At 52.8% G+C, this 26,092-nt stretch overlaps 2 protein-coding genes across 2 annotated transcripts; both read left to right on the top strand.

Annotated features, from left to right (window-relative positions):
* Nucleotides 1-1,638: 1,638 nt before the first annotated feature.
* Nucleotides 1,639-11,354, top strand: LOC128903269 (olfactory receptor 14J1-like; the record flags this gene model as incomplete). Its single annotated transcript, XM_054187284.1, has 2 exons — nucleotides 1,639-2,100; nucleotides 11,340-11,354. Coding segments are annotated over 2 exons (477 nt in total), but the record flags the coding sequence as incomplete, so codon positions are not given.
* A 13,285-nt stretch (nucleotides 11,355-24,639) lies between these two features.
* Nucleotides 24,640-25,545, top strand: LOC128903352 (olfactory receptor 14J1-like; the record flags this gene model as incomplete). The annotated part of the gene is made up of 1 exon (XM_054187371.1): nucleotides 24,640-25,545. A coding segment is annotated over exon 1 (906 nt), but the record flags the coding sequence as incomplete, so codon positions are not given.
* Between the last annotated feature and the right edge of the window lie 547 nt (nucleotides 25,546-26,092).

Below are 26,092 nucleotides of genomic sequence, written 5' to 3'. Positions count from 1 at the left end.
TTCCACCTTTAGTGGGATGCATGGGGAGTGGGAGAAAGGAATTTCCTTTTCCATTTAGGATGGCACCTCCCCACCACCACACATACATTCCCTGGAGACACTCCCTCGTCTCCTCTCCCACATCCTGGAGGAGAAATGTTCAAGTGTCTCCCTGTCCTGACTCTTTTTGAAGAAGAATTTTCACCTGTTCCCCTCTCACCCCTGCTGTCCTTGTTCCTTCCCTTCTTCCACTGTGATGGGGGCTGAGGATTCAGGTGCAGCTCAGACACTGACGCTGCACGTCCTGTCATGCAGGTGTATCCAGGGAGGAAAAGCATCCAAATGCCTTTAATATTTTGGGCTCTGGGGACTGCAGTGTGTGGGGCCGAGAGTAAGCCACCCCATCTTTAGGCTAGTTGGCTCTTTCCCAGGAGTGTCCTGCTTGGCTGCACGCTGCCCTCCAGAGGGGCTCAGCTCTCCCGTGGCATCCCTGTGTCGTCTAGCAGCCCCACGGAGTAGACATGTCAGTGCCAAGGCCACGTAAATCCAGCTGGAGGGCTGAATGTAGGCAGCTGCAATGAGCCCCCTGTGTCCCTGGCTGGGAGGGGAGAGCTGAGATCCTCCTCGGGTCCAGTGAGCTCAGGTGAGGGGCTGGGAGAACTGCGCTTGTAAATGGGACTCCTCTGCTCTCAGCAGTGTCCAGGTTCTTCTCAGGGGAATGTCTGCTTGGGATCATCCTCCAGCTCAAAGGGGCAGCAGCACAGGGCAGCTGAGAGCAATTCCGATGGACAAACTCGCTGTCCTCGCTCTGCACTGAGGGACAGTCCCCTTGGCTCGCAGGACCCACAAGGTTTCACTTGCAGCACAGCAGAAATGCCAGGGATTTCTGCCTTAAAAACACTCCTCAGGTGTGGTGGGGAAACTACAACAGAACAACACCAACAACAAGGTGCCCTGAGCTCTGCCCTGCAGTCGGGTGACAATGCTGAAAAGCCCTTTGATGCCAGGAGTGGATTTAATCTGAGATCACCCCGTGTTCCTTTTTACCCATGGCTGTAGGGCAGGACTGAATCCTGCAGAGATCTCAGCTCTCTGGTGGACTATCAGCCAGCACCAACCAGAGTGTACAAAAAGGACCTGCAAAAGGTCTTCCTGAAAGGCGAGAGCCAGTTTGGTGGGTTTCTAAGACCAATTGAATACTTTAGTTTGAGAGAAATCTTCCCTAACTTCTCACTGCTTTTCTTTCCATTCACAGGTCTCCAAGCCCAGGGGAAGAAAATGTCGAATGGCAGCTCCATCACCCAGTTCCTCCTCCTGGCATTCGCAGACACGCGGGAGCTGCAGCTCTTCCACTTCTGGACCTTCCTGGGCATCTACCTGGCTGCCCTCCTGGCCAACGGCCTCATCATCACCACCATCGCCTGTGACCACCGCCTCCACACCCCCATGTACTTCTTCCTCCTCAACCTCTCCCTCCTTGACCTGGGCTCCATCTCCACCACTCTTCCCAAAGCCATGGCCAATTCCCTCTGGGACACCAGGGACATCTCCTATGCAGGATGTGCTGCACAGCTCTTGTTCTTCGTCTTCTTTCTTGCAGCAGAGTATTGTCTTCTCACCATTATGGCCTATGACCGCTACGTTGCCATCTGCAAACCCCTGCACTACGGGACCCTCCTGGGCAGCAGAGCTTGTGTCCACATGGCAGCAGCTGCCTGGGGCAGTGGGTTTCTCAATGCTCTCCTGCACACGGCCAATACATTTTCCCTACCCCTCTGCCAGGGCAATGCCCTGGGCCAGTTCTTCTGTGAAATCCCCCAGATCCTCAAGCTCTCCTGCTCACACTCCTACCTCAGGGAAGTTGGGCTTCTTGTGGTCAGTGCCTGTTTAGGCTTTGGTTGTTTTGTGTTCATCGTGCTGTCCTACGTGCAGATCTTCAGGGCCGTTCTGAGGATCCCCTCTGAGCAGGGACGGCACAAAGCCTTTTCCACCTGCCTCCCTCACCTGGCCGTCGTCTCCCTGCTTGTCAGCACTGCCATGTTTGCCTACCTGAAGCCCCCCTCCATCTCCTCCCCAGTTCTCGACCTGGTGGTGGCTGTGCTGTACTCAGTGTTGCCTCCAGCACTGAACCCCCTCATCTACAGCATGAGGAACCAGGAGCTCAAGGAGGCCATTAGGTATCTGATTTCATGGATTTTTTTCAAGAGGGAGAAATGTTCCACCTCTCTCCACAAATGACTCCCGCACTATTTGATTCCATCTGCTTTTTTGTGTGTTTTGTTATTGGCTTTGTGTTTTTAATGATTACATTTCTCATCATTGCTGTTGATATTGTCATTTATGGTTTTTATGCTCCTACACAAAGGTTTCACTTGTGTCACTACACCTGAGACATTTACGTCTTAGTTTCACCTGGTTCCCTTCTAAAAATATATTTCACAGTGGCTCAGAGCTGGCCTCTTTCACAGAGTCTCCGTTAACAAAGCAAGATCTCCCTGGTGCAGTGCTTTAATGCTGGGGTCTTTCTCCAAACATGCCTGAGGAAATTCACCCCTGAAGTTCTTCTTCCTCCTCCATGTGTCCAGGAATAAAAAGCTGACTGTCCGTTTGTAACATTTTAGAGATATTGGACTGGATTTAGGAGTCACCAGTCGGTGTCTGGTGAGAGGTAAGATCGTGGGTTTAACTGAGGGACGTACCCCAGCCCTTCACACAGATGACATAAAGGCCACCCATCGTGTGGGAGGGGAATCTGGAGCTGTCTGGAGAGGCTGGTGTTTCTCCAGGGACAGCATGTTCCTGGGGTTGTGCTGGGATGGCAGAGGTCAGAAGGATGGGGTCTGGGGCCTCAAGCAGAGGCCATGTGCAGACCTCCTCTGGGCACTCTCCCGTTCCTCCCCACCTGTCTACAGCAGGAATTCCCACAGAGGGACAGACACGTCCAGGTGTGGCCACACCACGGCTCACTGAAAGGGCATGAAAAGTCAAGCTGTCTGGGTAGCCCTCTCCTCCTAATCCATCCCTGTGTGCAGCTGGCCTCGTTCATGGTCAGCATGCGCCACTGGCTCATGTGGTGTCCCTCATAATGCGTGGGCCCTTCTCCTCAGGGTCACTGCTCATCCTGTCACATCCCACCTGGCACTGTAATACGGTGTTTTTCTTCCCCCTGATGCAGGACTGGCCACTTCTCTTTGTAAAACTTAAGCAGTTTCTTCTGGCTGAGTCCCAGAATTTCCCAAGGTCCCCCTGGACTGAAGATCCATTTTGTTCATTCTTCATGTTTGCGTGCAGGCAGCTCACCATGGTTGTGGTGATGCATCAGCACAAGATAACAGCACGAGGAGTTGCAGGGCACTACAGGGAATTAAAGGCATTCCTAATTTTGTACTGTCCAGCAGAGGAATTGTCACAACAGCTATGTTAGAAACATCTTTGTGCCCCGTAGAGAGGGCACAAAGCAAGCAAATGTAGGGCCTGTGGGGAAAGAGAAGCTGGGCTGTTTGTAGAGGAATCTACGACAATGGTTAAAGAAAAGAACTTGGGAAGGGGAAAGAGGAAAAAGGAAAACCGAAAGTTCAACTCCAGCACAGAACCACGGAACCCTGGAGGCTGGAAGGCAGCCAGCTTCCACCTTCTCTGTGCTTCCTCTTCAGGCTTGATGTTACTCAGAGCTCTTTTCTCATGCATGCCAGCCTCCTGCCACCTTGGCATGACTTCCTGCATGTTGGCATGGACCATTCTGGATGACGAAGAGGTGATCCTTGACCACCAAAAAGCTCTCTGCAGGACCCACCTGGCCACAGACATCCTCTGATCCAAGGGTATCAAAATTTACCTCCCTAACTCTTATGCCCATCAGTCTTTATCGTATGAAAATGAATTGACTTTCTTAAGATATATATCTAGCTAGCTCCCATTGTGTACTGATTTATCATGCTTGGGTAAGTGAGTTAAAGGAGGTCAGCTCATCACAAGGAGCAGAAGAACAGCCCTGCCCTCAAAATAAGGACTTCTCAGAATCATTCAGCTGTCCATGAAGGATAAAAGATACCCCTGGAGAACCGAGATAATGCCAGTATCCTCGTCCCTCTTACACACCTTTGAAACTCTCCCAGTGTCCAGCATCACAGACAAGTAATTAGCAATAGACCAACTCCGGGGACGTCTGGATCAATAGAAAAGCTGCCAGAAGGCTGATGGCTGATGGAGCTGCAGAGATATAGCTACTTTGTGCAGTTTTACTGTGATTAGGAATTGGTACTCCGTGTCTGTGTTAGTTAGTCATTAGTCAAATAATAAGGTACCTGAATGCTTGAATGGCATAAGAACCCTGTGTTTAACCGCATTTGAGGTACCCCAATTGAGCTCGGACACCTCATGCGCATGACTAAATATTTATGCGTGCACCTCTGTACTTTGTGTCCTAGCCTCTCTGCTCGGTCAGCACGGGCCACTTGCAAATTTTCATAACACAAGTGACTGATTGCCACTGCAGTGGGGCAAGGTCTCTCCCTTCTCCATGCAGTAGATGTGAGGCAGTTTAGAACACAAGACACATCACACCAGGGTCTCCACTCATGTGTTGCACTCTCAAAGTGCTGTTTTTTCTCTTGCCCAACATTTACTCGCCCTCTTCATAATACAGTCAAGGAACAGGCCAAAAAATCTCGTGGGGGACCTGTCAGCAGCACCTTGTCATTCATGGAGATCACCTTCACCTTTGTCAAAGGCCCTTGAGGGCTGCAGAGACACCACTGACAAAAACCCTCTTTCTTGCCAGGGCCGCCCTTCCCAGCCCTGTTTCTCTCTGTTCTTGCAGACAGCAGGCTTTGCTCACCATCAACATCCAATTTCAGCTTTAAGCTTCCAGGTGCCGTCCACTTGACCGTGTCTCTGCCGTGAAGCAAAGCCTTTGCACACAGAAGGTCTTCAATGCTTGGTACCAGGTTTCCTTTAAGAGACGTCCGAGCTTGGCCTGGAGCTACACCTGAGGTGCCACAGCCCAGATGTGCACCAAAACTCTCAGCCAGGGGAAGAGACAAGTTGAGAGAGAGCCTGTGCTTTTTGACTTTGACAGAGGAACTGCCAAGGCGTGGTGGGACAAGGCACACAGCTTGGGGTGCTGCAATGGATGGCTACAGGCTTTTCAGGAGAGACAGGCTGGAAGGATCAGGAGTGGGGTTTCCTGAAAGTGAAGCCGTTAACTGGATGTATGGCGCAACTCCTTGGGGCAGGTGAAGAGTTTGGTGAGCCTTTGTGGGGGAGGGTGAGAGGAGAGGCCAGTAGAAGTGTCCTGTCATGGTGGGAGATAAGGAACCCACAGTCAGGATGAGGAAGAGGGTATAGTCTTTCTGAAGGATCCTAGGGAAGCGTCTGGCTGTACGAGCCTGGGTCTCGCTGGGGACTGCCATGATACTGGCAGCTTCTGAAAGAGGAGCACAGCAGCACGTACAGTCCAGGTGGTTTCTGGAGTGTCTTAGGACAACGTCTTAGCACAGCTGCCAGATGGGCCAACAAAAATAATGCCAACCTTGATGTGATACCTGCAATGCAGGAAGAGCTGGTCAGAGACGTGAAGATTGGCTGTCGTGACCCTGAAGTAGTGGGGTCCCAGCACTCCAGGGCAGTGAGGAAGCAGAACAGAAGACTGCAGACGCTGGACCTCAGAGGTCCTTTTGCCTTTGGCCTACGCTGAGGAGTTTTCGTGGGGATCCAATGGTCAGGAGCATTGAAGGTGGCGCAAAGCTCTGTACAGCTGGTCTTCAAGGACAGCATCCTCCAAGGAGAACATTGGCCTGTATCAAAACTCAGTCTGAAACCTGAAAGTAAATTCAGGGGAATCATGACGAGATTTCCAACTTCAGGAATTCTTACAGAAGAAAACAAAGATATTAGTTGGACACTGCTGTATTGAGTTAGAGTAGGGAGAGAGAGTTCTGAGATACTCTATGTCTTTTTTGCCTCAGACTTCCCCAGCAAGGTCTCTCAGGGCTTTGTGCCTCAAGGCAAGACTCTGGACAAGAACAGCCAATGGCGGATAGGAATGAAATCAGGATCTACTGGAGCAAACTCAACCACTACCAGTACATGGGAATGGACGGGGTACATCCAGAGGTGCTGGAAAGTAAGAGAATGTCACAGTGAGGCCACTCTCCCTCATCTTGGAAAGGTACTGGAGACTGGCGGGACTCCCTGCCATCTGGCAAAAAGTAAATGCTGCATGCATCTTTCAAAAGGGTCCAGAGAAGGAGGTGGGGAGCTAAAGGCTGCTTAGCTTCCCTTTAGATGAGGAACATGTCCCAAAGCATGTTCTCTCGCACTGCATTTCTGGGTGCCTGAAGGAGACGGTGCCTGGATGAACTCAGGGAACACGTACACCGGTTACGGTTTGGCACTTGGAGGGCCATGGTGTTATGCCATTGTACGCCCCATAAAGATTTGGCCATCTCAAAAAAGGGACGATAGGAGGGAAGTGCTAGCAGGTGGGACCATTGCTTGACTGCAAAGAGATAAAGGCAGGATCTATCCAACGTATCCAACCTTCATTGATCCCAGCCTCTTTTAGATAGGAGATATAGATGTGAAATATATTAAAATAAACTTGTCCTCGGAACACAGTCTGGGATCTGTGCTTGACAGGAAAATGTGTTTTCTATTGGTCTAAGGCCATCCAGAATGGAAAGTGAACTTCAGGGCAGGGAATGGGGACTTGACATACAGCTGAGGAATGTCTTCTCTGTATTGAACTCTGCCTGCCTTTGATTTCCTTTGTTGGCCATTAGGAAACACCATTCTGTGTCAGCTCGTTTTCAAGGTAAAGCAGATGGGAACCGGTGCCAAGGAGTGGAAACACGCAGCTACGGACTGGAGTGGAGAAAGCTCAGGTTTGAACAGGCTGCTGTCAGTCCTGGTTGCCAGGTGAGAGACATGGTGAGATTGAGACAAAGCCTGTCCACGGAGTGTTAGCAATAAAGGGTCTTGCCTTAAAGGGTCTTGAGGCTCCATTAGCAGAAATTCAGGACCAATATGAACTGGAGATTGCTGGCATCATTTCATGTGTAAGAAGAAAAAATAAAGAACAAAATAAGAAGGAAGCAATCCTTTCTTATGGTTGTTTAGTATTGAAATGTATTCATCTGAGAACTCTCTAATTAAGCACAGAAGAACTGAGGAATCCAGGAAGACTATGCACAGAGACTTGGCTGGTTATGGCATTTTGTATGGAAATGAGTCCTCTCCGGCCAAGATCCTGTAGACCCTCAAACACTGGGCAAGCCTCTAGAGAAGTAAAACTCAGCAGCAAACCCCAAGATGGTGAGGGTGTTACCAGGCCCCACTGATGCCCATCACTGGAGACACCATGGAGGGAACGACCGGACAAGATTCCTGTCCCTGGGGACCGGTGAAGCAGAAAGTCAGAAGCACTGGTTATAGGTGGAAAATCAAATGTGGAGGTGGCTCTGAAAACCTTTGATGCATTTCATCAATGGAGATAGCTACGCCCTGTCCCCTGTCCCTTGGGGATTTGCCAGAGCCTGTGAGATTCCAACAGTTCACCCACCTTCTTCCAAAGCCCTGATAATGTTCCCCTCGCACAGAAGATGCCTTAGCCCCCCGACTTGCTTGAACCTTCTGGTGGAAGTTCCAATATGAACTGGTGCCAAAGGCAGCCAAGTGGTGTGCTACATCTGACATTGCCAATGCATTCTTCTTTTTCAATCCCTTTGGCAGCAGGGTGCAGGCCACAGTTTGCTTTCACGTGGTGTCCAATGCACCTGGAATGCCCCCAAGTGACAGGACAAGAGGTACTTGAACATAAGAAGTTCCATCCAAACATGAGGAGGAACTTCTTGACTTTGAGGGTGGCAGAGCACTGGAACAGGCTGTCTGTGGTGGGGATCTCCTGGACTTGAGACCAGGGATCACGAAGTTTCACTAACCTCCTTTTCCTCCTGCTGTGTTCAGCCTCCAGCCCAGGGGCTCATGGGGAAACAGAGACCCCTCTCTGCCCCCCAGCAGCTGCTGAGCCCTGTAGAGGGGCTGTGGGGTGAGCTCCCCAAGTGTTGCTTCACCCTGTGGTGGGCTCTGCCATGGGGACAGCCCAGAATGGGCTGCTCTGCTGGTCTGGGTTCAGCTGGGTGAGGGCGAGGGAGGTGAGGAGAGCTGGCCTGGACTGCAAAGTGACCAGGAGAGAAAAAAACCAAAGAGCATTAGCTGGGCGGTGTGACTATGCAGGGTGAGGACACGCTCCCGTGGGTGTGCAGTGCAGAGCCAGGTGTCCATGAAGGGAGCGGAGACACGTAGGTGCAGGAGAAAGAAGGCTGCTGTGTGCCCTTGGTGGCATGAACAGACCAGGAAGGTGTCCAGGACATTCATCACCCCAGCATGTCCCATAGGCCATTGCCAGCACCTGCCACTCGCCCCAGGTAATGGGTGAGGTTTGCTGGTCTCAGCGCCTTTGTCGGGGGAACACCCCACCGTGCCCAGTCTCTCTACTTGCCCAGACCTTGGTTGACCCCACAGCAGGACTGTCTGCGACCCTCCGTGTGGGACTAGATGATCTGAAAGGTCCCTTCCAAGCTAGGCAATTCTATGATTCTATGATTCTCCCTCAAGTGTGCCCCGGGGCCCGGCTCAATGCTGCTGGATGAGCCAGAAGGGCACATTGCCCCAGCACCTGGACACACAGACGCCTGCTGCAGGCAGGGCCCCGGCCGCGCATTGGCACGGTGCCAGAAACCAACCCAGAAAACTGGCAAGTCCTCCTTTTTGTCTCTGTGCCAGGGAGCCAGGAGCTCCCCTCTCCTCCCCTGCGCTGCCACGTTGAAGGGCTGCAGCGCCCACTGTAGAGCAGCTGGCCACAAGGGGGAAGGACAGGGGGACTCTGTCAAAGAGGAGAGCTTTTCTACCCCTTTCCACTTCCTTTACCTTTTCCCCCAGCTTTGTCCTGCAGAAGACAGGCTTGGAGCCAGACAGCACGGGGACCTTGACCCCGAGCGGGAGGTCCAGCAACGCTGTAGGTCCTTCTGCCAGTGGCTGTCTCCTGCTCCCGAGCTAGAAAGAGACACACACTCAGGGGCGCTCAGGCACTATCTCCATAAGCCTCCTGCACGGCACTTGCTAGAAAGGCTCTCGCAAGACTCCCACCAGGGGCAGCGCCAAGAGCAAGCCCCGTCAAAAGCTGCTCTCTGCTTCCTCGCCCCCGGCCCCACAACTCCCATCCTCTCCTCAACCCACATCCGCCTCCTGTCGCAGCAACCCCTGCCACCTGCTTAGCCGTGAGCCATGCTGGGCAGAGAGGCACGACTCCCCGCAACTCTGCCCAGCACCACCACCTTTCCATCCCTCCCAGCTCCCCACACACGCCCCGAGGCCCCAGAGCAGCCCCACGTGTCCCCGGCTCCCGGGCTGAGCCCTCTCCATCGGCCCGTTGCTCACCTCTCCCCTCCTCCCCACTGTGCTCAGCAGTGTGTCCACCTTTGGGACGCCAGCAGTGAGACGGTGCTCCATGGCTCCTTGCAAGAGCTCTCCTGGAGCTGTGACCCTGCGCTGCCACCTCTCGCTCCAGAGGCACCCAGCTGCGGCCACCACAGCCAGTCTCCCAGCAAGCGGCTCTAGAGAGCAGACGCACATTGTTGCATCGTCACGTTGTCACGACACCGCACTGCACATCGTCATGTTGCCACGCCGCTGCCCGGCTGCTGCCCAGCCACCCCGGGGCCCACCTGGAGGCCCATCTGGACACGCGTGTGGGCCACTCGCTCTCGCTTTGGACAGTCAAGATGTGGCTGTGAATCTAAAAACGACTGCCTGGATGCTAAAAATGCTGTTTGAGAGCTTGACAATGAGTCTTTGAATCTTAAAAAGGGCTTTGGAACTTGTAAATGAGGGTTTGTACCCTAAAAATAAAGCTTTGGGATCAAACCCATGATAATTTGGTGCCTAAAAGAGGGGTTTAGACCATAAAAATTAGGGTTTTGACATTCAAGATGCACCTTGGACCCTAAAACTGACTGGCTTAATCTTAAAAATGCCTCTTTGGAGCCTGAAAAAGGGCTTAGGAAACTAAAAGTGCGTTTTTGTACTCTTGAAAGGAGACATTACACACCACAACTGAGCCTTGGGGTCCTCCCCAGCCCCCAGTGGGGTCGACAGTGTCCCCTGGTCTCACTGTGACACGGAGGTGGACAAAACTGATGCTGCCATGGAACCAGCCCAGCAGGCGGCCGCTGTCCCCACAGCCCTGGGCATAGGGCACCTGTGGGGACAGGGAGGGGGACAAGAGACCTGGAGGGACAGAGACAGGGCTGGGGACAGTGGTGTGGCCAGGACACCTGTGGGGACAGCGATGGGGACATGGCACCTACAGGGATGACACTGGGGTCAGGGATAGGGTCAGCTGCAGGTTGTACACCTGCCCCTCCTCTGCGCTCCCACACGGGGAAGTCAGGGGGCTGAATCTGGCACGTGTGTCCCCCTCCCCGCAGTGTCCCCACACCCCAAGGTGCTCTCCCCATCTCCTCAGTGTCCTCCCCAAACCTGTGAGCAGCAGAAGGGTCCACGTCACCTCCGTGCTGGTGACGACCGCCTGTCTGACGCGGATGGAGGAGGGGAAGCTGATGCAGAAGATGTGCTGGACGTCGGCTGGGTCGAACACCTCCAGGGTGTCGCTCTGCTTCTGCTCCGTCAGCATGCAGGCGTGGGGGGGCTCCCCACGGGGATCCACTGTCACTGTGGGGAGGAGGGGACGGTCACCCAGCATGGCGGTGGCAGGGGGGGAAGGGGGAGTGAGGGGTCGGCATACATCCCTGACGCCGTGGGAGAGGGCCTGGCAGGAGCAGGCGTGACGGCCAGAGTCACGGAGCAAGAGGTGGGTCCTGCTGTAACCCAGGAGGAAGAGGTGCTGCTGGGCAAGCGCCAGCTTGTGGTAGCCATGAGAAGGGGGAGACAGGATGGAGGCCATCAGTGCTCGCTGCCAGCCGCGGCCCAGGCTCTGCAGGTACGGCCCCTTGGTGTCTGGAGGGGGGGGACGCCGGCACGTTGTTACTGGCTGTGGGACAAAGGGCCACCACCCCCACGCCCCCGTGGCAACGGCCGACTCCCAGTTGAGGATGGCGGCCCTCTTGCAGGGCCAGGCACTGGCTGGGGAGAGGGGTGCGGAGGGGAGGCAGCGGCACGTCGGGTCCAGGCTCAGCAGGTCGGGCAGCGTCAGGAAGGAGATGATGTGCAGTAGCTGTGGGGAGAGGGGGGCGGAGAGCATCAACCCTGGGCACCCCCGGCTTTGAGGGGGAGGGCCCAGCACCGCCATCTCCCCCTGCTCAACGCACCATCTCGGGGACGTGTCCCCCCCTCCTCACAAGCCTTCAGGCTACTGAGGTGTCGCTTAGGCTGGCGGGAGGGGAGTGGGTGAGGTGATGGCGGGCGGCCCCACAGCCAGCATCCCCCTCCCCCATCCCGGCCCAGCCCACCGCCCTCCTCCTGGGTGCTCAGGCTGCACAGCAGCAGCACCCGCCCTTCCCCTGAGGTGATGCTGCCTCCGATTGGTCCCCTCGGCTGTCACTCTGCCCTGGGTTGGGGCCTGCCCTGCCTGGAGGCGGCTCCTGATTGGCTCCCAGGTGGTCAGGCTGCCCAGGCGCAGGTCACCTGAGGTGATGTGCTCTCTGATTGGTTGTCTCGGCTGTCACTCTGCCCAGGATCTTTTCTTTCATTGGCTCTACTTCTGCCTTGCTCCTCCCATCAACTGATGGGTCAGACGCTTATCAATCATCTGTGTGCTGCTCGAACTCCAGCTGTGATTGGTGGAGCCCACATGCCCCGCCCCCACATGGTGCCAAGGGTTGTTTTTGACTCCTGCCACCTTCCCTGCAGGCCTTGAAGATTGATTGGTTGTTTACACATCAATCTTGTGCCTTGCTCCCGCCTCCTCAAAGGCGATTGGCTCTTTGGGGCAGATAGGCGGGACACAGAGGGGAGGGCGGACGTTGCCAGGCGACAAGCTGCGCCTTTGGGTTCAGACCCTCAGGTTGGAACTGTGGGCCCTGAAGAAATGTTCTGTGTCGGAAAAGATGGTTTTGAGTCCCAAAACTGAGGATTTCAGCCTTAAACATGGGGCGTTGGAAATGAAATGGAAGCTTTGAACCCTGAAATCAGGTTTTGTGCCCTCAAATGACGTTTTTCTACCAAAACCTGAGGCTTTACACCCTAAAAATGGGGCTTGGGAGGCTCATAATGAGGTTTTCGGCCTTCCAAATTGTGGACTGAATCCTAAAAAGGGAGCTTTCCTCCCTGAAAATGAGGTATTGGAAGCTAAAAATGAGGATTTGGTCCTGGAAATGAAATTTGGATTCTGAAAATGAGGCTTTGGCCCTCCAAAATCAGACTTTGAGCCTTAAAAATGGTGCTCTCGGCCCTTCATATGAGTCATTGGATCTAAAAGTGGGGCTTGGAAAGTATAAATGAGGTCTTGGACCCTAAAAGGGAGGGTTTGGACCCAAAAAAGGAACCTTTCAGGCCTAGAAGGAAGGTGTTGGACTCTAAAAATGAGGCTTTTGAGCCTAAAAAGTGTGGCTTTGATCTTTAAGGGAGGGTTGTGGCCCATAAAGATGAGGGTTTAGACACTTACAGTGCAACTTGGACCCTAAAAACGACTGGCTGGATCGTCAAGACCATGCTTTGGAGCCTGAAAATGAGGCTTTGGACACTTAAGATGCAGCTTTGGACTCTGAAAAGGAGCTTTTGCAAACTGAAACGGAGCCTTTGGACCATGAAAATGGTGCTTTAGAGCCTACCATGAGGCTTTGGAATCCCAAACGAAGACTTTGGAAAACAAAAATGAGGCTTTGGACACTGTAAGTGTAGCTTTGGAGCCTAAACCCTCTCCCCTGCTCCTTTTGCTCTGGCAGGGCTCCAGCCAGGCTGGAGGGGACAAGAGGATAAAAGGAGTTCCCCGGGCATAGAGAAAGGCAGCGGGAGGGCTCTGGGTGGCACCCAAGGGCTCACGGCCATGGTGGGTACCCAGAGGCACGCCAAGGGCTCGGGGTGGGCATCGAGAGGCAGCCAGAGGGCTCTGGGCTGCAGCAAAGGGCACATCTAGAGCCCAGGGCCGCACCAAGGGGCAAGCAGAGGGCCTTAGGAAGCACGCAAAGAGAAATGGAGGTCCTTGGGAGGCAGCCAAAGGCCATTTGGTGGCCCCTCAGCTGCCCCGAAAGGCCCACACACTGGTCCCGGGGGGACAGGGGAAGGAAACAGGCCTTGAGAAGACAAGAGGAGGGGTCCCGTGGCAAAGACAACAAGCTGAAGCCCATCCATTGGCAGGACACCAAAAGGCCCAGCGAGGGCCCTGGGTGGGAACCCAAAGGCCCATCAGGGCTCTTGAGGGGACCAGAGGATAAAGGCACAGAAGAAGGCGCAGCCTTCAGCAGCACCTGCAGATGGGACTCGCCTACGGCATGAGTAGAGCTTTGCAGGGCTGGACCAGCCCCTCAGAGAGCCCAGCCGCAAAGCTTCCTACACAAGGCTAAAACCTTGGCTGCTTTTCTCTTCCCTACTTCACATTCCCTGTAAAACTGGGTCTTAGCCTGACCAGGGCTGTAGGAGGGAGGAAGACGAGGGAAAACGTTGCAGGGAAAATGCCCAGACACGGTGTGGCCTGGCGTGACTCCTGTAGGTACAAGCAAGCCCTTGGGAGCGTCCTGGTTTGAGGTAAAGCAGAACCAATTTTGTGTTCAGTAATTTTACTCTGCAGCTAAGCCTCTTCTAACCAACTGAACTCTCTGACATTAACAGCGTATTGTCCAGACGCTGTTCGCTCCCAGAGTGATAAGACCTGGTTGTTTCTAATTTATGCCAAGGAACGGTGTGCAGAGAGGCTCCTGCTCATCCTTATTGCTGTCACAGCCAAGCTCAGCTCACTGTGTTATTTGCCCCGTTGGAGGGGGGGAAGCGGAGAAGCGTAGAGGGGCGGCACCTGCGGGGAGGAGGGGACAGGACGGGGGATCCCAAACTGACCCACGGGGTATTCCATCCCACCTGCCCCACGCTCAGTATAAAAGCTGAGGGATCACATGGGGCAGTCTCTTCTTTCGACGGCCGACGTCCCAGGAGGACTCTGTCAGTTCACCTGACTTTAATCCTGAACCGTGCATTCCCAAACCCAGATCGGGAATCCAGCTCCCGTCCATCACTGAGTCCAGTCTGGGACTTTCCCAGTGCCTGCCGGTGACGTGATCGTCATCCTGGGAGTCTGATACAGTTTTGTGCATATCGTAGAGATTTCAATAGTTTCTTTTTATTTTATTATTAATATTTTATTAAAGTAGTTAGTTGCTTCTGTGACTCCAGAGGTGTAATGCCGGGACTGCTGAAGGCCTTCTGTTGGCCAGCGAGCATCTCGCTCAGCGCCTCAGGGGAGGGCTGGGAGGAGAGTCTGTGAGATCTGCTCTTTGATTTCTCCTGCTTCCTCTGCAGGTGGGACTGTTGCAGGGAGGCTGAGAGGTGGCAAGACCTTCCTTGGTTGAAGCTTCTCTCATTTCTGCTCTGACATCCTTTCTTCCTCTGACTTCTTCTTCAAGGTTTCCACAACTTCAGGGTCAATGGTTTTGGCATACCCGACCGATTCTGCACGCAGCTGCTGAATTCTGGAGATGGCTTTTTGCATGCTCTCCTTGGCAGTCTCACGACTCACTCAGGAGATATCAACAGCCTTTTGCAGTGGCTGCAAGATGAGCAGCTTTGCCCAAGAAGAAGAAGTGTCCAAAGGATCTGCCCCTCTGGCACTGGCAACCGAGCTTCCGCTGACCTCATCGGGAGCCCTCCTTAAGACGTGGACGGACTGGTCCAGCGCCTTCACCTGCTCCAGCACTTCCTTGACCATGGTCTCGGCCTTCTCTTTAACCTCCTGGTCTTCGTCCAGCGTAGCCTGCAGCAGCGTAGGCTGGATGCTTTTAGGCACTTCTTCTTCGGCCTTCTTCTTCGGCACACTTTGGAGACTAGAATGTTGCAGGTTGTTGCAGGGGACGGAAGGCCGGCAGCATTTAATGGGCCCCCTGCTAATGAGAACTGGGCTAATCAAAGACCGCCTTGAAGAGAAAACCAACCCACGAATGGCCAAGCACCGGCACTGTCAGGTTCAGGGACGCTGCATCTTTGGATGCAGAAGTCTTTGGATGAAAACCAGAGGTTTTCAACCAGACGCGAAACCAGCACCATGAACCATGCGGCCATTTAGTGCAGCTCACAGGTTCGTGCTAAATGTGCGAGTCCACGCGCAGAAGTGGCCACTGAGAGTGCCCAGGCACACTTTTGTGTCAGAAGGGGCTAGTGCCTCCTGTCCGAGATACACGGGAAGGAAAGCGCCCACTTCTTGGTCTCTGACAGCCACCTTCAAACGACAACAGGACACACACCAGCCAGGCACCACTTCCTCAGCAACCAAGCACGGCTCACAAGCCCCGAGGAGCTGCATCTGTGTGTGTGGCAGCACCCTCTCCCAAGGCCCGGGTACCAAGGCACTAGCGCACAGCGGAGGCGGCCCCCAGACCGACCCCCACCTCTGTACACCCTCCTTTCAGGGAGTTGCAGAGAGCGAGAAGGTCTCCCCTCAGCCTCCTTTTCTCCAGGCTAAACAGCCCCAGCTCCCTCAGCTGCTCCTCATCAGACTTGTTCTCCAGACTCCTCACCAGCTTCATTGCTCTTCTCTGGACCTGCTCCAGCCCCTCAGTGTCTTTTTTGTGGTGAGGGGCGCAAAACTGGACACAGCACTCGAGGTGGGGCCTCACCAGTGCCCAGTACAGGGGGACGGTCACTTCTCTAGTCCTGCTGGCCACACTGTTCCTGAGACAGGTCAGAACGCTGTTAGTCCAACCTGGCCTTGCGTCCCGGGATTCTGGGTTTGTTGGGTTGGAGTTTGGGGTGGATTTTGGGTTTTTTGATTTGGCTTTTGGATTGGATGTTGAGTTTCCTGGACTGGATTCTTTTTGTTGGACATTTCCTGTTGGGTTTTTGGGGTTGTTTTTTTTATTTATTTAAGTTGTTTTTTGGGGTTCACGTTTTGGGGTTGGATTTTGGGTTTAATTATGGGTTGGTCGGTTGGAATTTTGGGGTTTGATTTTTACCCCTGTGCGGGCGTGTCAGGCAGCCATTGTGACATGAGGGCGGCAGGGCCAGCGCTGAGTGTCTGGCGGTGGTGGCATGGCAACCGCTGATGTGCTGCCCGCAGTGGTGGGGCTGCCATCGGCAGGGACATGTTCAAGCAGGTCAGGTTCCTCCAATGCCATCCAAGCTGGCCTTGAGCCCTGGGATTTTGGGTCGTTTAGGTTGGATTTGGCGTTTTTTGCGGGTTTTTTTAGGGTTGGGTTTTTTATGTTGGATTTTTTGGTTGAGTTTTCCATTGAGTATTTGGGTTTTTTGGGGTTGGATTTTTTAGATTGGATTTTGTATGGTTTTTTTGTTGTTGTATTTGGGGTTGGATTTGGGGTTTTTCGGGTTGGATTTTTAAGGCTAGATTTTTTCTGTTAACCGAGCTGAATTTCCGGTTGGATTTTGGGTTGGGTTTTTCATTTTTTCGGGTTGGATTTTTCGGGTTAGAAATTTTGGGTTGGATTTTTTCGGATTGGATTTTTTGGGGTGGATTGTTGTTTTTTTTCAGTTAGATGTTGGGTCATATTTTGGGTTTTTTGGGTTTGATTTTTCGGGTTAGAAATTTCAAGTGGGTTGGGTTGAATTTCATGTTGGGTTTTTTGGGGTTGGATTTTTCTGGGTTCAGGTTTTGGATTTTTTTGGGTTTGAATTTTTGCGTTGGATTTTGGGTTGGATTTTTGGGGTTAGATTTTCACCCCTGCACGGGCGTGTCAGGCAGCCATTGTGACATGAGGGCGGCAGGGCCAGCGCTGAGTGTCTGGCGGTGGTGGCATGGCAACCGCTGATGTGCTGCCCGCAGTGGTGGGGCTGCCATCGGCAGGGACATGTTCAAGCAGGTCAGGTTCCTCCAACGCCATCCAAGCTGGCCTTGAGCCCTGGGATTTTGGGTGGGTTGGGTTGGATGTTGGGGTGGATTTTGTTTTGTTGGGTTGGATTTTGGATTGGATTTTGGATTTTTTTGGGTTGGATGTTTGGGCTTGGGTTTTTTGGGCTTGGATTTTTTGGGGTGGATTTGGGGTATTTTTCAGTTAGATTTTGGGTTGGATTTTGGGTTTAGGGGTTGGATTTTTGGGGTTGGACTTTTTGGATTGGATTTTTGCAGTTGGTTGGGTTGAATTTTGGGTTGGGTTTTTTGGGGATTGGGTTGTTTGGAGTTGGGTTTTGGACTTTTTTGGGTTTGATTTTTTGGGTTGGATTTTGGGGTTGGGTTTTTTGGGTTTGATTTTTACCCCTGCATGGGTGTGTCAGGCAGCCATTGTGACATGACAGTGACAGGGCCAGCGCTGATTGTCTGGCAGTGGTGGCATGGCAACCGCTGATGTGCTGCCCGCAGTGGTGGGTCTGCCATCAGAAGGGACATGTTCAAGCAGGTCAGGTTCCTCCAATGCCATCCAAGCTGGCCTTGAGCACTGGGATTTTGGGTCGGTTGGGTTTGAAGTTGGAGTGGGTTTTTTTTTAATGGTTGGATTTTGGCTTGGATTTTGGAATTTTTGGGCTTTACCTTTTTTTGGCTTGGATTTTTTGGGCTTGGATTTTTTGGGGTGGATTTTATGTTTTTTGAGTGATATTTTGGGTTGCATTTTGGGTTTTTCAGGTTGGATTTTTGGGGTTTGGTTTTTCAGGTTGGATTTTTCGGGTTGGATTTTTCGGGTTGGATTTTTCGGGTTGTTTGGGTTGAATTTTGGGTTGGGTTTTTTTGTTTGGGTTTTTTGGGATTGGGTTTTTGGGGGTTCGGTTTATGGTTTTTTGATTAGATTTTGGGGTTTGGGGACTCGATTTTTGGGGTTGGGCTTTTTGAACCCTGGGATTTTTAGTTGTTTGGAGTGGATTTTGGGGTGGGTTTGGTTGGGTTTTTTTGGGTTGGGGGTGTTTGGGTTGGGTTTTTCTTTTTGGGCTAGATTTGTTGGGGTTGGATTTTTGGACTGGGCTGTCCCCAGGGCCCTCCATCCCCCATGCGTTTAAACTTGGCTGTCTGATACCAACCAAATCCCTTTGATTTGGCTGAAAATAAAAGTATTCCAGTGCTTGACAAACCTTTCAGTGAAGAAATGTTTTTCCTACTATCCAATCTAAATCTTCCCTGGCACAACTCCTGGCCATTTCCTCTTGTCATGTAACTCGTTACTTGGGAGAAGACACCAACAGCCACCTCGCCACTTCCAAGCCTGTAGTGCTGCATTGGGTTTTCGTGACCCAAGTGTAGGACCCGGCACTTGGCTGTGTTGAACCTCAGGCCACTGGCCTCTGCCCATCGATCCAGCCTGTCCAGATCCCTCTGCAAAGCCTTTCTACCCTCAAGCAGGTCGACACTGCCAACCAACTTGGTGTCGTCTGCAACCTTATTGAGGGTGCACTCGATCCCCTCATCCAGATCATTGATAAAGACATTAAAAGGAACTGGCCCCAGTTGTAGGCCCTGGGGAAAACCACTTGTGACCAGCTGCCACCTGCATTAAACTTTGTTCACCACCACTTTGGCCACTCTTTGGCTCAGCCATCCAGCCAGGTTTTCACCTGGCATAGAGTACTCCCGTCCAAGCCACGGGCAGCCAGTTTCTCAGGGAGAATGCTTTGGGAAATGCTGTCAAAGGCGTTTCTAAAGTCCAGGTAAAGAACATCCACAGCCTTTCCCTCATCCACTAAGTGGGTCACCTTCTCATAGAAGGAGATCAGGTTTGTCAAGCAGGACCTGACTTTCATGAACCCATGCTGACTGGGCCTGATCACCTGGTTGTCCTCATGTGCCACATGATGGCACTCAGGATGATCTGTTCCATGATCTTCCCCGCACCGAGGTCAGACTGACAGGGCGGTAGTTCCCAGGATCCTCCTTCTGGCCGTTTATGTTGATGGGTGTCACCTTTACTAACCTCCACTTAACTGGCACCTCCCCGCTTTGCCAGGACTGCTGAAAAATGATGGAAAGCGGCTTGGTGAGCATCTCCGACAGCTCCCTCAGTACCCGTGGGTGGAACCCATCTGGCCCCATAGATTTGTGTATGTCTAAGTGCTGTAGCAGGTCCCTCACTATTCCCTTTGGATTATGGGGGCTTCATGCTGCTCCCCATCCCTGTCTTCTCGCTCAGGGGCTGAGTACCCAGAGAACTGCTGGTCTTACTACTAAAGACGGAGGCAAAGAAGGTATTAAGTACCTCAGCCTCTTCCTCATCCATTTTCACTATGTTTTCCGCCATATCCAATAAAGGATGGGGATTCTCCTTAGCTCTCTTTGTGTTTCTAATGTAATCATAGAAACATGTTTTAGTGTCTGTTATGACATTAGCCAGGTAAAGACCTAGTTGGGCATTGGCCTTTCTAATTTTTTCCCTGCATAACCTCACAACATCCTTGTAGTTCTCCTGAGTTGCCTCCCCCTTCTTCAAAATGTCATAATCTCCTTTTTTCCCCTGAGTTTGAGACAAAGCTCTCTGTTCGGCCAGGCCAGTCTTCTTCCCCACCAGCTTGTGTTTAGGCACATGGGGATGGCCTGATCCTGCGCCTTTAAAAGTTCCTTCTTGAAAAACGTCCTGCCTTCCTGGACTTCTTTTGCCCTTCAGGACTGCCTCCCAGGGGACTCTGTCAACCAGGCCTCTCAAAAGGGCAAACTAAGATAACCAGGTCCGAAGCCCAGAGAGTTATTGCCATTAGGCACCTCCTGATGGTGGAGGGAGGGGAAGCCCAAAAGAAGGAACTCCGTGACACTGGTATGGTTCAATAGTTTGCATCCAAGCTGCAGTGTTCAAGGGCAGATGGTCAGTGGAGGAAACAATGCTTCAGGAGGTTAAAAGAAGATGAGACAGAGCGAAAGAGTGTAGAAGGACGAGAAAAGAGGTTCATGGGGACATTCGGGCACAGGCTGGAAGGAAAACAGAATGGAGAGGAGAATCATCTGAAAGCAAGAAGACATCCTTTGATGTACAAAGAACAAAGTTATTAAGGGAGTTAGAGTAGGACTTCACTAGAAACAGTAGGTAAGTTATTGCACATGCGCTCTTTACCCAAGAGTCTCTTTACAGTAAATGGAAACACCAATTGGTGTTTCTCAATCTAGTCTTTTTCCTCTAGTTCTTCCTCTAGTCTTATTTAAATACATCATTTAGGATACGCTAAAAGGAATTCTATTGGAAGAGAAAACACCTCAGAAAGTGGAGAAAGTGGCATGGAGAGAGTGACAAATGAGGAGACGTGGGAAGTAAAGGTAAGCAAGACAGGGAGGAGGGAAAGGTCCTCAGTCACTGACCACTTTCTCGCTGAAAACCAGTTTTGGTAAATCATTCTGGCTGTGAGGGGGAAAAACAAAAGAAGATTTTAAAAGCAACACAAAAGAGGGGAAGGACCAAAAGGGAAAAGCTATGGGCTTGCTTCTTTCAGGAGCCTCACCTTTACCTTCCCGTCCCTGACTGTTACAGCCCTGACCAGCTCTTCCCTGTTTGTAAGGAGGAAGTCCCACAGGGCACTTCACCTCATGGCATCACAGTCACCCTTGTAAGGAAGACATCCCCAATGAGCTCCAAACCCCTCCTGGGTGGTTTGCACCTCACTCTCTTGCCCCTTCAGCAAATGCTGGGATAGTTTAGGTCGGCCATGAGGACCAGGGCCTGCAAACATGAGGTTTCTTCCAGGTGTCTGAAGAAGGCCTCATCTGCTTCCTCTTCCTGGTCAGGGGATCCATAGCAGACATCCACCCACCACAGCGGTGCCCATGTCCTGCCCTCTCGTGCTGGCCCTTCAGCTCTCAGTTGACTCATCACCTCCCCCCAGGCAGAGCCCCACGTGTTCCTGCTGCTCTCTCCCAGAAAGGGCAACTTCCCCTCTGGGTCCAGACCTATGGCTTGACCAGTACCAGACCCACAGTTTCTCTAGGAAGGAGTATTTGTAGTGCCCTGCAACTCCTCATGCTGTTCTCTTGTGAGAGACACCCCAGTCAAGATGAGCCAGCTGCGTGCAAACATTAAAAGCTGAGTAAATGGTGCTTCAGTCCACCGGGACCTTGAGAAACTCTGGGATTCGGACAGTGGAAGTCACTTGAAGTTTTACAGGGAGAAGTGGTCAGTCCTGCCTTGGTGGGTGCTGGGGGGGAAGGGGGAGAATAAGCCCATACATCAGCACAGGCTGGGACCTGACGGGCTGAGCAGAGACTCTGAGGAGAAGGGCCTGGGCACTACGAGGGATGCCCTACGAGCCCGTAGAGTAGGGACACTATGAACAAGGCCAGCTGCATATGGGGCTGCATTAGGAGGAGCGTGGGCCACCCAGAGAACCTGAGTTCTCATCCCCCTCAACTCAGCACCGGTGTGGCCCCACACATGTGGCTGTGTCCCAGTGTGTCGCTCCCCATTTCTGAGAAGTAGTGATGAACTAGAGAGTGCTGAGTGGAGGTCTGCCAAGGTGGGGTTCGGGACCTCGTGCACGTGACCTGTGTGGGGTCTTAGTTCAAAGGCCCATTTAATGCACACATCCTGGAGTTCCCACCATCTAAAAAGACATAGGATTGCCCCTGTGATACTCTCCGTACAGTGCTAGACCACATGAACAGCGTTTCAAAACATACATTATGAAGTCGGAGTGCCTTTCTTACTGGGATCATAACAGACCAACACTTCCTAGTGAAAAATCACTCTCTCAGCACCCCTGGATGCAAACCTCTGGACCCGTGGACTGGTAAGGGTGTAGTTTGCTCCAGTAACCCTTGACTTGATCCCCACCCACTGCTGGTTGCTCTCCTCCAGAGTCCTGCCTCAAAGCACCAAGGCCTGGGAGACCTCGCTGCTGGTAACTGAGGCAAAGAGGACATTGAATATCTCAGGTCTAGTCCTACTCCTACTGAATTCGACAGCGGTCCTACATTATTCCCTTTTCTTCGTTTAACTGTTCCTGAATTACCTAAAGCTCATCTCGGTGCCCTGGAATTCCTATTTGAGTTTCAGTTCAGTTTTGATATGGACCACTGCTGGATCTGGAGGTTGCTGCCATTTCACTTGGCCAAAGGGCTTTCCCACCAGGCTCATTCATGATCCCTGAGACGATGCCCTGTCTCTATGAACGGCTCCAGCAGAGCTTGCGGTTATCTAATAATAAGAGCAAAAAAGGTGATATTTCGATGTAACTTTGAGAGGAGAATTAAAAGTTCTGGAAAGAAGTGTCTCTGCCCAGCTGAGGGAGGGAACATCAGTGGTGACTTCATCCTGTTTCCCAGCAGGTTCCCCTGGAGCCCCAGGGACACCTGGAGGGAGCCCCGAGGGGGCAGAGAAAGGGCTGCCTTGGGCTGGTCCTCTGCTGCTGAGCTGGGCTGGGCTCCTGGCATGGAGGGAGCTGATGGCAAGCGGGCAGCGCTGCAGAGAGACAGCTCTGCCCAGGAGCAGCTCCTCTGCCAAGCGCAGCAGGGCTGAGGGCACTGCCTGCAGGCAGCGAGGGCAGAGGAGGGAGGCAGAGAGTGTAAAGGCAGTCTGGGGTGGGAGGAGAGAGGAGAGCTCGCTTGGAGAAAGATCTTCACAGCCCTGAACAGGGTAAGTCTCTGGCTGCAGGGCAATGCAGCTGCGGTTCCTGGAATGATCTCCCAAAGCTGGCACATCCCACAGCCTCTGGGATCTATCAGGAGGTCTCTCACAGTTTCTCCAGCGTAGAGGAAAAGGACTTGCTTTGGAGCAGGGCTTCCCTGTGGCTCTGTCAAAGGGACAGGGCACATCAGCTGCCTTCACCCGGGGATGGCTGCAGTGTGAAGGTGGGTGTGCAGCCAGGGGTGCCCAGGGCTGTCCTTCAGAGCAGGGTCCCTTCACCCAAGGGTGCTTTGTGCCGTGGCAGGGACTTATCTCCTGTCAGGATCAGCTCTCCGTTTACCTGAGGAGCTCCCAACAGCAGTGTGGGGAGAAGCTGTGGGGGGAAGAGGCAACTCCTGGCAGGAGAGTGTCCTGCTGTCAAGGGGGTGCTGCGTGGGGCAGGGCTGCTCTCAGCTGCAGTTCACCCCCAGGACATTTCCCAGGGGATTGTTTGAGGGAAAGCTCAAGGCAGGAATTACATTACAGATAAGGAGCTTTCCTGCGTTTGTGTTTTTATTTTCCTAGTGAGAGGGTGGGGAGGTAGAACAAGGGATACATGTATAGGGAGCTCTCAAGTGGGAAGAAGTCAGTGAGACTCCTGAGCTGTAGCTTTGAGTGATCAGTAGGTCTGCCAGGAACCTCCTGGAGTGCCTTCAGCCACTCCTCTGCCCATGGGCAGCACCAGCATCAGCTCTGCTGGACCCATCGGGGTTGTTCTGACCTGCCCTTTTCCACCTGCAAACAGGAACGTGAACCCGGCCAGTGCCCGGCAAACAGGCAGGTTTCTGTGGGGCCAAGGGGAGCGCACAGGGGTTGGGATGGGGTCTGTGAGAGCTGACAGGGAAAAGACATGGGACAGGGAAACACCTCCCAGGAGGAAAATCTCCCGGCAGCAGAGCTATGATCAGGGAATGAGAGGAAAGAGAAACCAGAAATGCTGTGGGAGGAAGGATTCAGAAAACTCTGTATGATCCCCTCCAATGCAGACCCCTTCCCCTGAGCAAGTGTCTCCATGGGAATGAAGTGTCCAAGCTCTCCTCTAACCCGTGGGGCTGTGGGCAAAGTAGTCTATGTGGCTGGGGAATGAGCTGACTCTCCCCTTCTGAGATACCATCACTAGGACACTTGGGTGTCTCCTTGGGGTGTCCTTCCAAGCACTGCGCTGCCCTCCAGGATGCCAGTCTGTCCTGGAGCATCCTGGTGTTACCTGAATGCCCAGTGGAGAAGCGCAGAGACGCTACGACCAAGGAAAGGCTGCTGGGTTTGTGAAACGAGCCATGTGTGTCCTTGGCGAGAAGTGGGGTGCTGAGACCTTGAGAAAAGGTGAGACGCTGAGCTCTCGGCAGTGGGTTTCTCTGCTCTCAGCAGCGCCTGGTGTCTTTTCAGGTCTACATGTGAGTGTGATTCCCCTCTGTCTCAGAAAGGCACAAGCAGAGGGCAGCTGGGAACAAGACAGAGGGACAGGCCAGCTCCCCTCGCTCTGCACTAACCCTCAGACAATCCCCTGGCCTGGCAGGACTCCCTTTGCTGTCCCTGAACGCAGCAGAAATGGTGAGGGTTTCTGAAATCCAAGAGAATCTCCTGCTGAGACGGGAGAGAGCTGTATAAGAACCTCTCTCCAACACTCTTGCAACTGTGGTTTCATGGCAATGGGAGTGCAGAGACTGACAAGCCCTTTTTTCACGAGGAGAGGTTTATCTGAGAAATTGGGACACCAGGACTGCCCACCCCATTCCCACGAATCTGCTGCTGCAGAGCAGGGCTGACTCCTGGGCATCCGGCGGGCAGAGGTCCCGCTCCTCCTGGCACACCTGGACAGAACCAACCAGAGCTCCAGCCACAGAGCTGAATGAAGATCTGACAGAAATGGAAAAGCAGAGCAGAGCGTGAGGTATGAGAACTGGTGTTGATTTTTCTCAGAAAAGTCTCCCCTAACTTGTCACTGTGCTTTCCTCCTTGTTCAGTGCTCCACACCAAAAGGCACCAAATGTCCAACAGCAGCTCCATCACCCAGTTCCTCCTCCTGGCGTTCGCAGACACACGGGAGCTGCAGCTCTTGCACTTCGGGCTCTTCCTGGGCATCTACCTGGCTGCCCTCCTGGCCAACGGCCTCATCATCACCACCATCGCCTGTGACCACCGCCTCCACACCCCCATGTACTTCTTCCTCCTCAACCTCTCTGTTCTCGACCTGGGCTCCATCTCTGCTACTCTTCCCAAATCCATGGCCAATTCCCTCTTGGGTACCAGGGCCATTTCCTACAAAGGATGTGTTACACAGGTCTTTTTTTTCTTTTTCTGTACTGTAGCAGAGTTTTATCTTCTCACTGTCATGGCCTATGACCGCTACGTTGCCATCTGCAAACCCCTGCACTACGGGACCCTCCTGGGCAGCAGAGCTTGTGTCCACATGGCAGCAGCTGCCTGGGGCAGTGGGTTTCTCAATGCTCTCCTGCACACGGCCAATACATTTTCCCTGCCCCTCTGCCAGGGCAATGCCCTGGACCAGTTCTTCTGTGAAATCCCCCAGATCCTCAAGCTCTCCTGCTCACACTCCTACCTCAGGGAAGTTGGGCTTCTTGTGGTCAGTGTGTGTTTTGGCTTCGGGTGCTTTGTTTTCATCGTGCTGTCCTATGTGCAGATCTTCAGGGCCGTGCTGAGGATCCCCTCTGAGCAGGGACGGCACAAAGCCTTCTCCACGTGCCTCCCTCACCTGGCCGTGGTCTCCCTCTTTCTCAGCACTGCCGTGTTTGCCTACCTGAAGCCCCCCTCCATCTCCTCACCATCCCTGGATGTGGTGGTGGCTGTGCTGTACTCGGTGGTGCCTCCAGCCGTGAACCCCCTCATCTACAGCATGAGGAACCAGGAGCTCAAGGATGCCCTCTGGAAATTAATGACCAGGTTATTTTCTGCAGCAATAAACTGTCTCCTGCAAATCACTCATAATGTAATTCATTATACGCCAAGCCCGTCTTCTATAGGTTTGGTTAGGGGTTAGGTAACTGTGTGTTAGGTTTGGTTGAGGGTTTTGGCTTTTTCTTACTTTTTTTTTTTTTAAATTATATACTTTTGTCCACAAATAAATGTCATTATTTGAGATTTTTTTTTTACTACCTATCTATCCAAATTTCTGAGACTCACAGACTCATGCCCAAAATCCTTCTTCTCAGGCCTTTTCTGCACGGGTAGAGCTGCAGGGGTAGAGCCTGAGCGCCGAGGAGGAGGGGAAAGAATCCCAGTACTTGCAGAGCACCAGCACTTGTTCTTTCCGGGGCTGCTCTATTTTCACTTCCACACTCGCCTTCTGAGCCCCTGTGTTGATCTAAGGCCTGAGTGCTCTGGCAGCTTGGTCATGGTGCTGCTGTGTAGCAGCTCTGTGATCACAGGCACGGAGAAGCAATGGGCACCTCTGAGAAAAAGCTCGTCTGCATAACAGAGTT

The sequence above is a fragment of the Rissa tridactyla genome, unplaced genomic scaffold, assembly GCF_028500815.1.
Source record: "Rissa tridactyla isolate bRisTri1 unplaced genomic scaffold, bRisTri1.patW.cur.20221130 scaffold_29, whole genome shotgun sequence".
In the NCBI taxonomy this organism is placed as follows: Eukaryota; Metazoa; Chordata; class Aves; order Charadriiformes; family Laridae; genus Rissa; species Rissa tridactyla.
This window is presented reverse-complemented; position numbering and strand designations above follow the sequence as displayed.